Below are 16,204 nucleotides of genomic sequence, written 5' to 3' on the forward strand. Positions count from 1 at the left end.
GAGGAGCGGCAGGGCGGTGGCGGGGGGCGGGGCCCAGTCGGGGTGTCCCGGGAGCAGCACGTGGAGGCTGCCGGGGTCCGTCTGCTCGTGCCTTGGGGAGTCGCGCGCTGCCGCCATGCAAGAGCCGGAGCAGCCCGACGGGGGGGCCTCGGGCGGGCCCGAGTGGAACATCCCGCCCAACGCGCCCGCCTGCATGGAGCGCCACCTGGACGGGGCCCACTACCGCCCAGGTACCCCCGCCGCCGGGCCCCTGGGGCGGGCCCCCAGCGCCCCCTGGGGCGGGCCCCCCCAGCGCCCCCTGGGGCACGTGCTTCCCGTGCACCCTGCCCCTTGGCACCTGCGCCCCGGGAGCAGCGCCCCTGGGGTGGGCCCCCCCAGATCCCCTGCCTCCCCCCCAGATCCCCTGCCTCCCCCCCATATGCCCCCCCGATCCCCCCCAACGACCCCTGCGCCCCCTGGGGCATGTCCTTCCCGTGCACCCTGCCCCTTGGCACCTGCGCCCCTGGAGCAGCGCCCCTGGGGTGGGCCCCCCCAGATCCCCTGCCTCCCCCCCATATGCCCCCCCGATCCCCCCCAACGACCCCTGCGCCCCCTGGGGCATGTCCTTCCCGTGCACCCTGCCCCTTGGCACCTGCCCCCCTGGAGCATTGCCTCTGGGGTGGGCCCCCCCCCGATCCCCTGCGCCTCCCCCCCCGATCCCCTGCCTCCCCCTCCACGACCCCTGCACCCCCTGGGGCATGTGCTTCCCATGCACCCTGCCCCTTGGCACCTGCGCCCCTGGAGCAGCGCCCCTGGGATGTGTCCCCCCGATCCTCCCCCAACGCCCCCCCCGATCTCCCCCAGCGCCCCCTGGGGCATGTCCTTCCCGTGCACCCTGCCCCTTGGCACCTGCCCCCCTGGAGCATTGCCTCTGGGGTGGGCCCCCCCCGATCCCCTGCCTCCCCCCCCGATCCCCTGCCTCCCCCCCCGATCCCCTGCCTCCCCCCCCACGACCCCTGCACCCCCTGGGGCATGTGCTTCCCATGCACCCTGCCCCTTGGCACCCTCGCCGTGCGCCCCTGTAGCATTGCCCCACACTGTGCCCCCAGGACACCTCGTCTGTCCTGAACCTGGACAGCACTCAGTCCCCAGCCCGTGGCCTGCACCCCTCAGTGGCTAACCCCTGCCCCTAACGCGAACTGTTCTGCACCCCCACGTTCCAGTGCACATCCTCTCCCTGGCACACGTGAGCCCCAGAATTTCCCCGGGTGATCCCAAACACTGTGTTCTGGGGGATTCCGAACATCCTCCCTCCCTTCTGGGACATGGTGCATCACAGCTACTGCCTAGCGATACTCATCATACAGCCCCTGGGATACCCTGCAGCCAAGTGTTACCCTCCTGAGGTCGCACTTCTGAACAGTTTCACACCCCGAGAGAGAGCTCCTGGGTTGTCTCTTGGGACCTTGCAGGGCTCTACCGTTTTCTCACACCTGCCTACAGTGCAACCACTGGGCGTTGCTCCACCATCCCATAAGATCTGTTCATTCAGTGCAGGTCCCAAAGACACCATTCATACCCCCATAGAATTTAGAAATAGAATAGAAAAATCCACACTCCCGTGTGACACAGTTAAACTGACCTGCCAGCCAGTGTGGACCGTACTAGTTCAATGGGGGACTTCTCCCATCGACCTAGCTACCCCTTCTCTGGAAGGTGGAGTACCTACGCCAGTGGGAGAAGCCCTCTGGTCAGTGTAGGTAGCGTCTTCACTGACCTGGTGCACCTGTGCCGCTGTAGCATTTTAAGTGTAGATAAGCTCTTAGTTAGCATGTGTTAGCTCAGTCAAACCAAAACTTTATCAGTCAAGACAAAGCTTTAGTTAACCTAGATAACCTGAGTTCTGTATTGTGCTTTACGAATAGGCTCAGTATATCAGGAATTGTGGTATTTAACTCTCTCTCTCATTTTTATCTCTTTTGCAGATGGAGCTCTTCTCCTGGGTGCTTCCAGTTTGAGTGGACGTTGCTGGGTGGGTTCCATTTGGGTATTTAAGGATCCAAAACGGGCCCCTAATGAAGGTTTTTGCTCTGCTGGGGTTCAGACGGAAGCAGGCGTAGCGGATCTGAAATGGGTAGCGGATAAAGGAATACTAGTGGCCTCAGATTCTGGTAAATTGAAATGGATTGCATTTTTATACCTCTGTAGTTTGTCCGTAATGTGTGGGCATGATCAGTAGTTAGCCTGGTGCAGTTCAAGGGAGTTATCTAGGATGCCATATGGAAGGAAGTTGACCACATGAAGGGAACCAGCCCAGTGGTCCGTATTGACCAGAAGTGGGTGTGTCTGTGGGATTAAAAATGTTTCAGAATTTTTTTTTTTTTTTAAAGCAAACATTGTGGACATGCAGATGAGCAAACTGTTGTTGACCAATGTTTAAAATGACAGGGGAACATGTACAAAGCAGACTTATGTGTACAGACCTACAATGCAAAATGAGTTGCACTGCTGGATTCCAGCCCCTTACCCTGGGCTCTCAGCTGAGACCGTGACAATTCTGAACCTTGGTAAACAATGCCTGAACAAAGATTTGGAATTAAGACACCCGAACCGTGTTCCTGGCCCAACTGTAAGTCCACAGGGAAGTGATGTCACAGTTCTGTGCCATATTCCCATCTGTAAAATAAGAATAACAGGGACTGTCTTGTTTGTTCTGTTTGTACAGCACCTAGCATTATGGGGTCCTGGGCCATTCCTCGGGCTCCTAGGTGACATGAGTAATAATAATAATTTATCTCGGAGGGATGTTCCATATTCTGTAGTTTAGGGTTTTCTGTGACACTCATCACCATAATATTGAAGCATTGTTAAGGTTTTTGATTGCATGTGTTGTAACATGCTTTGAAAATAAAAACCACCCTGTAAGTACTACCTAATATTCTTAATATGATCATGGTGGCATTTTTGAAAACTTTCTTGCACTTTCTCTCTGTTAATTGATTTGTCTATGGGGGTATTTCCATTTAGATCCCATCTGGTTCGCCGCAGGGCCCTTCTGGGTAATGAGTTCTCTTGGTAATAGAACATCTTCTCCCCCGGTCTTTTGTGTTTTTTCTTGGTTGAACCCTCTTGGTAAAATGGTTGGCTTTCCCTGTTCTCCTTTAGGTGCTGTGGAGCTCTGGGAGTTGGATGAGAACGAAACTCTAATAGTGAACAAGTTTTGTAAATATGAGCATGATGACATTGTGACAACAGTGAGCGTTTTCACTAATGCCACTCAGGCGGTTAGTGGCAGCAAAGACTTCTGGTTAGTTTTCTTTGCATTCGTGCTTCTTTCTCTTGTTTTGAGTGAATCATCCCTCGCTCTTCCTAACTGGTTGTGTTCTTACTTGTAGCGTGAAGGTTTGGGACATCCCACAGCAAACAGTGCTGCACTCTTACAGAGGTGAGTGCCAAATTGACTTATGGATTTTGCTTCTCCTGTTCACTTCTAGGAGCTGCTTTGGGAGTCTGGATTTCAAATCCAGCTGTTCTCGGTCTAATAAAACACACACTGCTCTAATAAAATGCACAGAGCTGATATATATGCAGTATCCTGGCTGGTGACCACACCACAATCTTTGACCCAAAATTATTTACTTTGGAATTCTTACCACTAACCCCAGTTGTATTTATCCTGATTATAATTCATGATGCTCAGCTTTCAAGGAAAAATGACAGTACAATAAATTTCAAATGGACAGTGTTTATGATTTAACAAAATTTACAAAGTGGTCTGTTTTGTGGGATTATCCATAGGTTTGTAGGCTTCCTAGAATTTTTCTAGCCCACATCTTTCCAGGGATGTGTGTCATTCCCCTCGCTCTCATTTCTTCCTCCAAACATCGTACTGACAAGTGACAGTTCTCCTCTCTGTGGATCCATTGTACGGTAGTTGTGCTGGGCTGAAAATATTTCTCCCCTAGAATTTTATATTTATTACTTTATAATACAAGTTTTTGTGAATTTAGAGCTGATGGAAGATGGAGGTGTAACTTCCCTCCTGGCCACAGCCCAGGTAGAAGCAGTGCAAGTGAGCCACCCAGTGCCCCTCTTTGGCTAGGTCGCATACAGATTTGATTCACATTCCCGACACTTCAGTAGCTTTATCCTTTTTTCTTTTGATAGCTCATTCCAGCCCAGTGACATGTGTGGCCTCTTGTCCTGGTAAGGACACAGTGTTCCTGTCCTGTGCTGAGGTAAAACCAACTCTGTCTCCAAATCTCTATGGTATAAATCTGATTTGGCCTGTGAACTCTGCAGTTAAAACATGTATTTACGTTTTCAATAAGTAGCACATCGTGTTTTTTGTCATCTTGAAGCATTCCAGTTTGGCACGTTCATTGGTCCATAACTTACAATGATAATTTGTATTGACTACATTGAAATATGCTGTAGGCTAGCTGTGTAGTTGTTAACCCTCGGTCTGTACTGAGGGTATATCTACCCCAGTTTAAACTCTTATTGCAGATTACAGCACCAGAGCAGTGCAGAGGTTGCACCGGTCTGAAATCAGGGTAGGCTGCATTGGTGCACTGCATCTATACTGGGAGTGTACACTGGTGTAGCTACCATGATACAAATAATCTCAGTTTAGAGAGACCTTAAACCTGGGGTGTGGGAGGGAAAAGACGGACTTATAGTTAAGGATGTGAAGTCACTATACAATTGCAAAATATTGTTATGAAAATATACATAATAAATTCTGCTTTTAGCAGTTGTCACAATTTGAAAGAAAACCCTCTTGAATGAAATCATCTGAATCAAAATATTTATGTGCTTCTCAGTTATGAATTTGCCATATAGATTGGAATGGATTCCGATTTGTTTAATATGTTATCAGAGTATTCTGATTCAAATACACAATATTGCCTCTTATTGATAATGCTTAGCAGTTATATAGCAGTACTTATACTTTGAAATCCTATAGAAACACTGATCCCCACTCTGGTGTGGTAGATAAGTGTGACTGCCCCCATTTTAGAGAGGGGGAATTAAAAGCATAGCGTGATTTATCCAAGCCCGTGGAGAGAGTGAGTGGGAGAACAGCAATTACTACTCCTGATTCCCAGTCCAAAGCTTAATTCATTGATGTGATATGTGGAGGCAGAGTTCATAAAACCTTTTTTTCTCCATTAACTTTGAATTTGTAGGATGACAGAATTTTACTGTGGGATACCAGATGCCCCAAACCAGCTACTCGAATTGGTGAGTCTGTGGATATACAATACATGGAATTTTGTGGGGGAGAGGGGGAGGAGATAAATTTGCAATGTTTCATTAAGTTTGTAATGTTCTACTACCACATAGAATTTATCTCAGCCAATGATAGTGCTAGGACGAAAGCACAAAGAAACCAGTCCTAAAATAGCATCGCAGAAGTACAACAAGTTTTTAAAAAAAAAAAAAATCTTAGCCAATCAGCAACTGAGGGTGCTAAAATAACCTGGGAATACCTGAGCTCACAGTTCTCTTCACACTCACCATAGTTTCTTTCCTGACAGTTTGCAGTGCCTCTGCTCACCTCCCTACCTCAGTTATGTGGCATCCACAGCAAAGTGACACATTTGTGTTGGGTAAGGAGCTATCTTACTACTAGCTGATTGTCATTATCCAGACTACACATTCTGATCGAATGCTCTTTGTTCTCTGTTGGATTTTCCTAATAATCCTGTTCTCCTTTGTTCTTTTAAAGGTGATGAAAACGGGACAGTTGCTCTTGTAGACACAAAGAACCCAGACTCTGCTCTAAGTTCAGCTGTGCACTCCCAAACTGTCACTGGTTTTGCATTTTCTACACACAGGTACTGATATTATGGTGGAATGAGGCAGTTTAGATGCTGATATGAATGACCTTGTTTGCTCTCAGAATTAAAGCAATTAGAAGTACTCTTGGCTACAGCCTTTTGTAATAGGCAATATGTAAAAATGATATGAAGTGCACAGGAATTGGTGTCTTACATTGATTCCCATGTATGTGTAAAGTCCATTCACCGTGCTGCTCTGTCTACTGTCTTGCCAGTGCTCTGTATATCTATTGCACCCTAACAATTCTGTCCTGTTCTTTAAAAAAAAGAAAAAAGGAAAAACCCTCTGAACCAAGAACCATGTGGGGAAAGATGTTCATACTGTTCTGCACTAAGGCTGGGGCTAGCAGTGTATATTTGACTCCAGAGTGATGTGGAAGTGCGTGTCGGTAACACTTGGGCCCTTTTGAATCATCTTATAACTGTGTTTCCTTTCCTTTATGCAGCAACAGAATGTTGTCTGTTAATTCTGGTTGAAATCTATAAGATATGCATAGAATATTAAAATACTGGTAAAAGAAACTTGTGCAGATATGGGTTATAATATTGCTTGGTAGTCTTTGTTCACTCCATTAAGAAGCATATGTTTCATATGTTGTTTGTTTTTGAGCTTTCAGGTATATATGGTAGTTTTAACATCAGTCTTTCTTTTACCCTACAGTTCGCCCCTTCTGGCTTCAATTAGTGAAGACTGCTCGGTAGCTGTTCTTGACTCCAGCCTTTCAGAGGTGTAAGTACTAAATGGAATTAATACTTGGTGCATTTTGAAATTTTAGCCTCCTATTAAATGATCATTAAGTATGTTTTATAGGCAGGAAAAGTAATAGCCCTCCAGGAGTTGGGAAGAACATATTAAGCTTACTGACATACTGTTGTAAAAGAAGTCAGGTTTTTTGTTTTGTTTTTGTAGTACTGCAGAAATGAATCAGATGCATTCTCACATATTTATAGGAATGGACTTGGCTGCGGGGAATAACAAAGCAAAGCTAGAGTCTTTCAGTCCCTTTTTTGAACTGAACACCTGTTTGGGGGTCAAGAAGGGGGAAGATGATAAAGAAGCTTATAGCGTATTAATCAGCAGGAGTTAGTTACTGAACACTGCCTGGCTGTGTGAGTGTGTGGATTTTCCAGGAATGATGATGCAGTTAAGTAGCGTTTTGTAATGTAAAGTAAGGCGGTGGGGCCCTTAAAATATTGTTGCCTTAGCACTGTATCTGTCTAATCCCTTTTTATGTCTTCTGATTTTCCCAGTTTCAGAAGTCGCTCTCATCGAGACTTTGTGAGAGGCCTATCGTGGTCTCCCTTGAACAAGGCCTTGCTCTCTACAGTTGGATGGGACCATCAAGTTTTACACCACACAGTTCCAACACAGACTACTGAAGCTGCTGGAAGCAACAGTGTACATGACTAGTTTTATAAACTCACTGGTCCAGATTTATCCCCGGTATAACTCTAGATGTTATGCCCCTGGGATGTATATGGCCCATTGCCTGTCTCAGAGCTTGTGACTTGCAACCAAGAAGACAGGTCCTGTAGCAACTTTGCATTAGGCACGAGCTAATTACAAAAACAGCCCCTTGATGTAGAGTCCAGATTCACCTGTGATAAAGCTTTAACATGTTGCACCAGAGAATTTTGATTTCAGACACAAGGAATTGCAGGGAAGTGGGCAATTAGGTAAAAATAAATAAATAAAACCATAAAGGATTTGGTTTTTATTTGTCTTGGCATATCAAACCACTTACAGAAGTAGCAGAACAGAAGCTCCTGCCAGTTAAAAAGTCTAGCAGTCTTGTGGGGGCCTTGTCTGAGTTGGGATTATGGAACAATGAGATTAAGAGCGATGTAAATTAATCCTGAGAAATGAACAGGAAACCTTGATTCAATATTTATAGTACAGAAAGTCATTCATGCAACCTCCGGCACAGTTAGGGATGCTCTGTCTTCCCTCTTGAGTGTGTGAATCCCGTATGCAGGCATGGAATCTGCTAGTGTATACTTCTGTCCTGTGAATGGACATCTGAATGCTCAGATAGTCAACAAGAGAGAAGATGGAGATCTGTGCTGTTCAGCAGGAATGCCAAGTGACGCTCCCACAGTTGTCCAGTGCAGCCTTTGAATGCCTTCATGGGGAAGTATTACCTAGGGAGAACTATGATCTGGGCTCTCCAGGATGTGTGTCTGCATCAAAGATGATGGTAGTTTAGTTGGCTGCATTATGTTTGACACTAAGGGCATGTCTACACTTACCTCCGGAGTGATCGATCCAGCAGGGGTCGATTTATCGTGTCTAGTCAAGACACGATAAATCGAGTGCTCTCCTGTCGACTCCAGTACTCCACTGGTGAAGACACCGCGGTAAGTAGATCTAAGTACGTCAACTTCAGCTACGTTATTCAGGTAGCTGAAGTTGCATAACTTAGATTGATTCCCCTCTCCTCCCCCCCCCCAGTGTAGACCAGGGCTCCACTGAGGCCTGAAAGCCACAGCAAGTTACCCCCTGGGGCTTTCCCAGGGTCAAAACTTCAGCTTCCCTGCTTTGCAGATACCTCACTTGAAGAGCAGAAGAAAGCTGCGGGGCAGAGCTCCCTTGTTGCAGCTTGGAGTCAGAGTGAAGATTCTGAAAGCTCAAATGACTTGTTTCTCTTCTGAAAGTCACTGTGACCAGCTGCTGCTGGTAGCCTTTCATAAAAGGGCGACTTCTGTTGTACTATTTATGTTAAGTGGCTTTTTGCACTGGGGAGTGGGGCATACCCCAGAAATTCCTAGTATTTGTTTTGCTTGTCTTGTAGTATTTTTGTAACTTACAGCATAACATTTTTAAAACCTGGCTGTTTCCCTTATACTACAGTATGGTTTTGAAAAGCTGCCCTGATGCATATGTTGCCAACTGCTGTTTGGATATGTTGTTCACAGTATGGTTCCTGCCCACCTCTCCCCCTCCCCCCTCATGGCCATGTGCTATGAGGCAAATAGAAAGTACCTGATTGGAAGCCACTTCCATTTTTCTTAGTCTGTAACATGCTGTTCTGTATGAGCCAAGAAATCAAAATGAAGGAAAATGTTAACATCATCTGGCCTCCCATATAGGTTATATCATAGCAGACCCAAATTGTGCAGTGCCCAGAGTTAATTGGCAGGCAGGTAGATAAGTTTCCTTGTGTATTTTTTTTTTTTCGTTTAAAACTAACTTGGCACTCTCGTGAATTCCAGCACAGTGAAATGTTTCACAGAGAGCACATGCTGATCTGGTTCAGTGCAGTATATTCAAAAAGGAAAGTTATAAAAGCAGACACCTTAAGAGCTATTTTAAAATAAAGGAAGAGGAAAAACCTTGTACTTATTATCATGGACCTCTGTGATACTGTAGTGAGAACTGAAACAAGTCTTGTGCTGTTTACATGTGAAATGGGTGGATGTCTTTGAAAAATGCAAGGCAGTTTTTAATAAATCATTGTTTTAATTTCTAAATGGGTACAGATTCACTGGGACACTTTCTTCACAGACTTGCATTATTTATCTTGCATTCTCTCCAAAGAGTGAACTTAGATCCTATGACTTGCATAGAGAGACATGCAATATATTTGTCTTTTGGTCACATATTTGGATGTGAATTGCAGAACCTTTCTCTTGGTAGAGGCCTCCTAGCGAAGTACTCCTGTTCAGGAAAACATGTAACAGCATGGAAGCTACCACTGAGTTTGTTTTTTTTTAATCCTCAGGAAGGATAAAATTCATCCCTGGGCAAAGGGGCCAACATATGGCCTTACGCATTACTGGCCCCCTGTACAGGAGTGAATTTAACCTTAAGTGAGGCAGACTCTGTACTGCAAAGATAAATTTGTTAACTGCACTTCCCCTCAGCCCAGAATCCATGAGAAGCTGCTATAATCCTATGACAGGTTTCAGAGGAACAGCCGTGTTAGTCTGTATTCGCAAAAAGAAAAGGAGTACTTGTGGCACCTTAGAGACTAACCAATTTATTTGAGCATGAGCTTTCGTGAGCTACAGCTCACTTCATCAGATGTTTACCGTGGAAACTGCAGCAGACTTTATATACACACAGAAATCATGAAACAATACCTCCTCCCACCCCACTGTCCTGCTGGTAATAGCTTATCTAAAGTGATCAACAGGTGGGCCATTTCCAGCACAAATCCAGGTTTTCTCACCCTCCACCCCCCCACACAAATTCACTCTCCTGCTGGTGCTAGCCCATCCAAAGTGACAACTCTACATAATCAAGTCGGGCTATTTCCTGCATAGATCAAGGTTTTCTCACATCCCCCCCACCCCCATACACACACAAACTCACTCTCCTGCTGGTAATAGCTCATCTAAACTGACCATTCTCCAGGTTTAAATCCAAGTTAAACCAGAACATCTGGGGGGGGGGGTAGGAAAAAACAAGAGGAAACAGGCTACCTTGCATAATGACTTAGCCACTCCCAGTCTCTATTTAAGCCTAAATTAATAGTATCCAATTTGCAAATGAATTCCAATTCAGCAGTTTCTCGCTGGAGTCTGGATTTGAAGTTTTTTTGTTTTAAGATAGCGACCTTCATGTCTGTGATTGCGTGACCAGAGAGATTGAAGTGTTCTCCGACTGGTTTATGAATGTTATAATTCTTGACATCTGATTTGTGTCCATTTATTCTTTTACGTAGAGACTGTCCAGTTTGACCAATGTACATGGCAGAGGGGCATTGCTGGCACATGATGGCATAGATCACATTGGTGGATGTGCAGGTGAACGAGCCTCTGATAGTGTGGCTGATGTTATTAGGCCCTGTGATGGTGTCCCCTGAATAGATATGTGGGCACAATTGGCAACGGGCTTTGTTGCAAGGATAAGTTCCTGGGTTAGTGGTTCTGTTGTGTGGTATGTGGTTGTTGGTGAGTATTTGCTTCAGGTTGCGGGGCTGTCTGTAGGCAAGGACTGGCCTGTCTCCCAAGACTTGTGAGAGTGTTGGGTCATCCTTTAGGATAGGTTGTAGATCCTTAATAATGCGTTGGAGGGGTTTTAGTTGGGGGCTGAAGGTGACGGCTAGTGGCGTTCTGTTATTTTCTTTGTTAGGCCTGTCCTGTAGTAGGTAACTTCTGGGAACTCTTCTGGCTCTATCAATCTGTTTCTTTACTTCTGCAGGTGGGTATTGTAGTTGTAAGAAAGCTTGACAGAGATCTTGTAGGTGTTTGTCTCTGTCTGAGGGGTTGGAGCAAATGCGGTTGTATCGCAGAGCTTGGCTGTAGACGATGGATCGTGTGGTGTGGTCAGGGTGAAAGCTGGAGGCATGCAGGTAGGAATAGCGGTCAGTAGGTTTACGGTATAGGGTGGTGTTTATGTGGCCATTGTTTATTAGCACTGTAGTGTCCAGGAAGTGGATCTCTTGTGTGGACTGGACCAGGCTGAGGTTGGTGGTGGGATGGAAATTGTTGAAATCATGGTGGAATTCCTCAAGGGCTTCTTTTCCATGGGTCCAGATGATGAAGATGTCATCAATATAGCGCAAGTAGAGTAGGGGCTTTAGGGGACGAGAGCTGAGGAAGCGTTGTTCTAAATCAGCCATAAAAATGTTGGCATACTGTGGGGCCATGCGGGTACCCATAGCAGTGCCGCTGATCTGAAGGTATACATTGTCCCCAAATGTGAAATAGTTATGGGTAAGGACAAAGTCACAAAGTTCAGCCACCAGGTTAGCCGTGACCATAAACCATAAACCAGTCGGAGAACACTTCAATCTCTCTGGTCACGCAATCACAGACATGAAGGTCGCTATCTTAAAACAAAAAAACTTCAAATCCAGACTCCAGCGAGAAACTGCTGAATTGGAATTCATTTGCAAATTGGATACTATTAATTTAGGCTTAAATAGAGACTGGGAGTGGCTAAGTCATTATGCAAGGTAGCCTGTTTCCTCTTGTTTTTTCCTACCCCCCCCCCCCCCAGATGTTCTGGTTTAACTTGGATTTAAACCTGGAGAATGGTCAGTTTAGATGAGCTATTACCAGCAGGAGAGTGAGTTTGTGTGTGTATGGGGGTGGGGGGGATGTGAGAAAACCTTGATCTATGCAGGAAATAGCCCGACTTGATTATGTAAAGAGTTGTCACTTTGGATGGGCTAGCACCAGCAGGAGAGTGAATTTGTGTGGGGGGGTGGAGGGTGAGAAAACCTGGATTTGTGCTGGAAATGGCCCACCTGTTGATCACTTTAGATAAGCTATTACCAGCAGGACAGTGGGGTGGGAGGAGGTATTGTTTCATGATTTCTGTGTGTATATAAAGTCTGCTGCAGTTTCCACGGTAAACATCTGATGAAGTGAGCTGTAGCTCACGAAAGCTCATGCTCAAATAAATTGGTTAGTCTCTAATATAATCCTATGGTATTTGTTAATGAGCTCTCACTTAAGACCTCTCTCAGATTTTGCAGTGGGATTGGCACAGCTGTTCACTATCACATTTCTCTGCCCCTGGGAACTAATCTCCAAATATCAAAAACCCATGGATATTTTAAAACCAAATGCTGAAACTAATGCAGTTTGTAACTCCCATGGCATAAGTGAAACTAGTCACAGTGAAAAGGTGGGTGATTCTGAGCTCAGGCTCAGTGGGGCTGTGTGTGTCTGAAGACTGCTAAGACTCTACTGGTATTATAAAATTGTATGGTGTCAGATCAGTCTTCAGTGCTTCTGTTAATGTGCCAGCAGCGCACAAATGCTTTGCTCTTCCCCTTCAAACTTTAATAGTTTATTTTGAATGCTAAGCTTCCCTGCGTCCTACCACATGGGGGCAGCAGCTGTCTATTTCCGTTCGGGTTACCTAATGAGGAGCTTTTGATTGCATAGTTGAGAGCAGCATGAAAGAATCTTCTTACTTTGAAAGTTGAGCCATTTCTTTTAGGTAAATGAGTATCTGCCAGGACCATTATGAATTAAACTGGTAGGGTCTTCTCCATCAGGATATTTCAGCGTAATGGGAAATGAGACATTGCAGTTGGAAAAAGCCATTATAGAGCTAGTTTAAAAAAATATCTAATACAAAGTTGTACATAGTCTTCTCTACCCATATTGCTGTGCTTTCATATTAAGATTTCTGACAGTTGAATATAAGCCCTAACTTTGAGGAGAGAAATATCTCATCTTTCAGCCCCACCCTTATTTTTTTATTATTTATACTGTGGAAGTATCTAAATGGCTCAATTAAGATTTAAGCCTCATTGTGGTGGTGGAGGAATACGTACTTTTCACCCAAAGGAGATTACATTCTGTGGCCTTAAGGATGCACGTGTTACATGCAATAGAGTGTCTGCTCATTGATAACTGAACTGGTAATTGGTTAACAGAAATCTTACTGCTTCATATTCTATAGCACTAAGTTATGTTGATAACTCAGTTTCATAGTGTTAAAATGTACAGAGGTATCTGTTTCATTCAAAGTATGTTTATACAGTACTTTGGGTAATGCAAAGTGCTATATAGGTGCTTAACTAAATTATTTAGGAACAGAGGGAATATACAATGGTATTTTTTCATCTCTAAAATGGCTTTTTATCTAACTTGCTCATCGTGCCCTTGTAATTTAGGGGACTGGCAGGTTGGGTGTGTGAGGCAATTCACTTGTATATCCCTTGATGCTAACGAACATATTTTACAAATATTGCCAGAGTACAGCTATCAGATCCGGATATGGGTCAAGACAGCAGCTGTGCAAGGTGATTTAAAGCTCATCTTTGTACTCCTCTGATCTTGCTTTTTGTAGTTACAGCTACTCGAATTTACATCTGCTGCAGAGGACCCATTTTTAAATTTTAATTAATTAATGGATTTACATGTAAGTGCTCAGAACATTCATTTGTCTGTAAGGGGTAAACGTATAATTCTAAAACGGATCGAGTTTATTCCTCATACAGAGGAGGTTGAATCCCTGCTTTAAGTGCAAAACTCGACTCAGCCTTATCTGGAGTTTTGACTAATACCTCCCTAATAATTGTTTAGTGCATAATTCCCATTGAAGATAATGTGAGTTCAGTATGCATAGCTGTTGCAGAATCTGGCCCCAGCTAACTTAAATGAAGTATGTAAGCCCTGTTTCAGTTGTTATAAACCCCTGTTTGCCTTTGGAGAACCAGTGGATCCTGCAGAAAAAATGGAGGGCTGAATAATTTAATTACCCATTTACATCTGTTCCTTTTCTACAGGGCCTGTTTTGTAGGGACCGTTTGGCTCCCATTTAGGCACCTAAAGAAAGAATGGTGTTGGTAGTGTTCGGGAGCCAGCATGCTGAGCTCTGGGAAGATCCAGTCACTTATTTTGGTGCCCTAATAGCAGATGAGCTCTCTTGAAAAAGCTGACCTGAAATGTCAGGCTAGTGTAAGAACTAACTTACATGCAGTGAGCTGCATAGATTGTGTAAAGAAAAAGCTTATGTGTCAGAGGAGACCTGTGTTAAGCAATTTCACCCACCCTCTGCCTACAGTTGTCGTTAGAGAGCTTCCACTGTGTTTTGTTTTTAACTGATATAGCTGTTAATTTTAGTAATTTAAACTACAATCTTTATCTCTAGAGATGCTGGTATTTTTGCCCCTGGAGTAAAATCTGGCATGTAGAACTGGTCTTGATAGCTTTGAAGACAAGCATACCTGGTTCAGTTATGGATAAGCCATTTTGTTTAGATGGTGGTGGTTTGACTTTTGCTTTCTGTTCTGACTCGTGTGTCTTTCTGCCTCTGCAGTTGGTTCTTGCCAAATGTTGAATGAGTTATTCTTCAGTAAATACTTTCTAAAGGAAGGGAGTAGCAAACAAGTTCTTCCCTGCTCACATTCCATTAACCCATTTTGCACAAAGGTGTCATTGGCTATTAGTATCCATCTTTGAACCAGTTTTACAAAGCTTGTGCCTCTGAGCTTCTAAACCAGACATTTCTTATAGTAATGCAATCTAGGAGCCCTACTCATAGACCAGAACCCTATGGTGCTAGATTCTGTACAAATACAGAAGAAAGAGTGAGCCCCAAAGAGCTAAGTAGTAATAACCTGAGGTAGCTATAGGCTATCTGCACTGGACATGGGGGGGGGGGAACAAGCTTAAAACTGTATTATTTTTCTGCACATCAACAGACTTCTCAATACACTGAAGTAAGTCTGTCAACGGCATCTAAGAAAATTCACACTGATGTGACGGACTGATGTAAACTGCAACTGTGTAAACTCCATTTTACATCAGTGGATGGGGTCTGCTTTAGGGATTTGCACCAGCGTGATTACAGCTATAGCCATGCCTGTGTGTAAGCTTCCTTAACATAGGCTGGGCCTTTAGAGGGGCAGGTGGGCCCTAAACCCCAATTTATGTAGAAGCCATTTGGAAAAAGGGCTGTGGAAAGTTAGATTATTGATGTCTCCACTATTGGACTCACTTGTACACTGATCTTAGTTTTTGGTATGCCTCCCAAGTTGGGCGTTCATATATATACACACACATTCTGCACTTCCCCAGTAAAGAGTCCTGGTCTGTAACCAGAGTTGAATGAAAGAAATGTAAATGTGTATTTAATGTGGAGGAGTGGAGAGAGGGAGCCAATGTTTAAAACAAGTCTCAGTCTTTTCTCTTCTCATTGTAGCATGAGTAATGTGAGCATTTTCCATTTTAAAAGACACTCGTGTTAGGACTTGCAAATGCTTAGGGGAGTTTCAGTGCTAGTGAAAGAAGCTGGACAGGACTGACAGCTCTAAAGACTAGAGTCCTGTGGTTCTATAGAACAAGTGTGGTACAGAGAATATAAACAAGCTTCCCTGCCCAGATGCCGTAGTTCACGGTTTATACCCATTCAGTCCTTAGAGACTCTAGTGCCCCTGCTACAGAGGCCAGTACCAACTGCAGTGGTGTTTTGTTATGGACAGTGAGCTGGACTGATCCACAGACAGATGGTGGTAATTATACAGCGAGGCTGAATTTCAGTTACCTAGAAATGAAAGGCTCCTTTGTCCTTTACCAATGGCAGGAAACAGGCAATCCTCACCACGCTCCTTTTTTCTCCTTAAGTCTTAAAGTTGAAGGAGATTATGCTTTTGCAGCAGCTGAATCAGGAGCAGAGTTTGTCTCTCTAAAACAACTTTTGGATAACCGACTAAGTCAAACAAAGTTTTATTTAATTAGACAATGGAGCATAACCCAACCCTTTCAAGCAAAAACAAAAGTGAAACATATTTAATGAGAGAGATTGCACAGGGCGTGACATTTTAATACAGTCTATAAATACAAGCTTGTTATACATTTTACACGTAAAAATAGTTACACGACCACCAGTGTAGTTTGTGTAGAATACATATTTGCTGGAAATAACTGCAGTTCTGATAAATGAGTGACCAAGTTTTCATCAAAGTTAA

At 44.4% G+C, this 16,204-nt stretch overlaps 1 protein-coding gene across 2 annotated transcripts; it reads left to right on the forward strand.

Annotated features, from left to right (window-relative positions):
* Positions 1–25: 25 nt before the first annotated feature.
* WDR77 (WD repeat domain 77) lies at positions 26–9,162 on the forward strand. Of its 2 annotated transcripts, none has more exons than XM_073320012.2 (10): positions 26–230; positions 1,965–2,150; positions 3,145–3,286; positions 3,375–3,424; positions 4,147–4,217; positions 5,172–5,226; positions 5,523–5,594; positions 5,714–5,822; positions 6,487–6,555; positions 7,077–9,162. In XM_073320012.2, the coding sequence occupies exons 1-10, from the start codon at positions 116–118 to the stop codon at positions 7,234–7,236; spliced, it is 1,029 nt and encodes a 342-aa protein (XP_073176113.1). In that variant the 5' UTR covers positions 26–115; the 3' UTR covers positions 7,237–9,162. The 2 variants fall into 2 exon arrangements, with proteins under 2 accessions (XP_073176113.1, XP_073176115.1); XM_073320014.1 differs by lacking the exon at positions 7,077–9,162 and adding an exon at positions 6,777–7,068.
* Positions 9,163–16,204: the final 7,042 nt, after the last annotated feature.

This window comes from Lepidochelys kempii, chromosome 21 (genome assembly GCF_965140285.1).
Source record: "Lepidochelys kempii isolate rLepKem1 chromosome 21, rLepKem1.hap1, whole genome shotgun sequence".
NCBI classification, from domain to species: Eukaryota; Metazoa; Chordata; order Testudines; family Cheloniidae; genus Lepidochelys; species Lepidochelys kempii.

What these genes read in the sequence shown, in the direction of transcription:
- WDR77 (XM_073320012.2), top strand. Translation starts at nt 116, where the DNA reads ATGCAAGAGCCGGAGCAGCCCGACGGGGGGGCCTCGGGCGGGCCCGAG. An exon ending in ACTAGTGGCCTCAGATTCTG is followed by an intron (nt 2,151 to 3,144) that starts GTAAATTGAAAT and finishes GTTCTCCTTTAG; the next exon opens with GTGCTGTGGAGCTCTGGGAG. An exon ending in AAGTGACACATTTGTGTTGG is followed by an intron (nt 5,595 to 5,713) that starts GTAAGGAGCTAT and finishes GTTCTTTTAAAG; the next exon opens with GTGATGAAAACGGGACAGTT.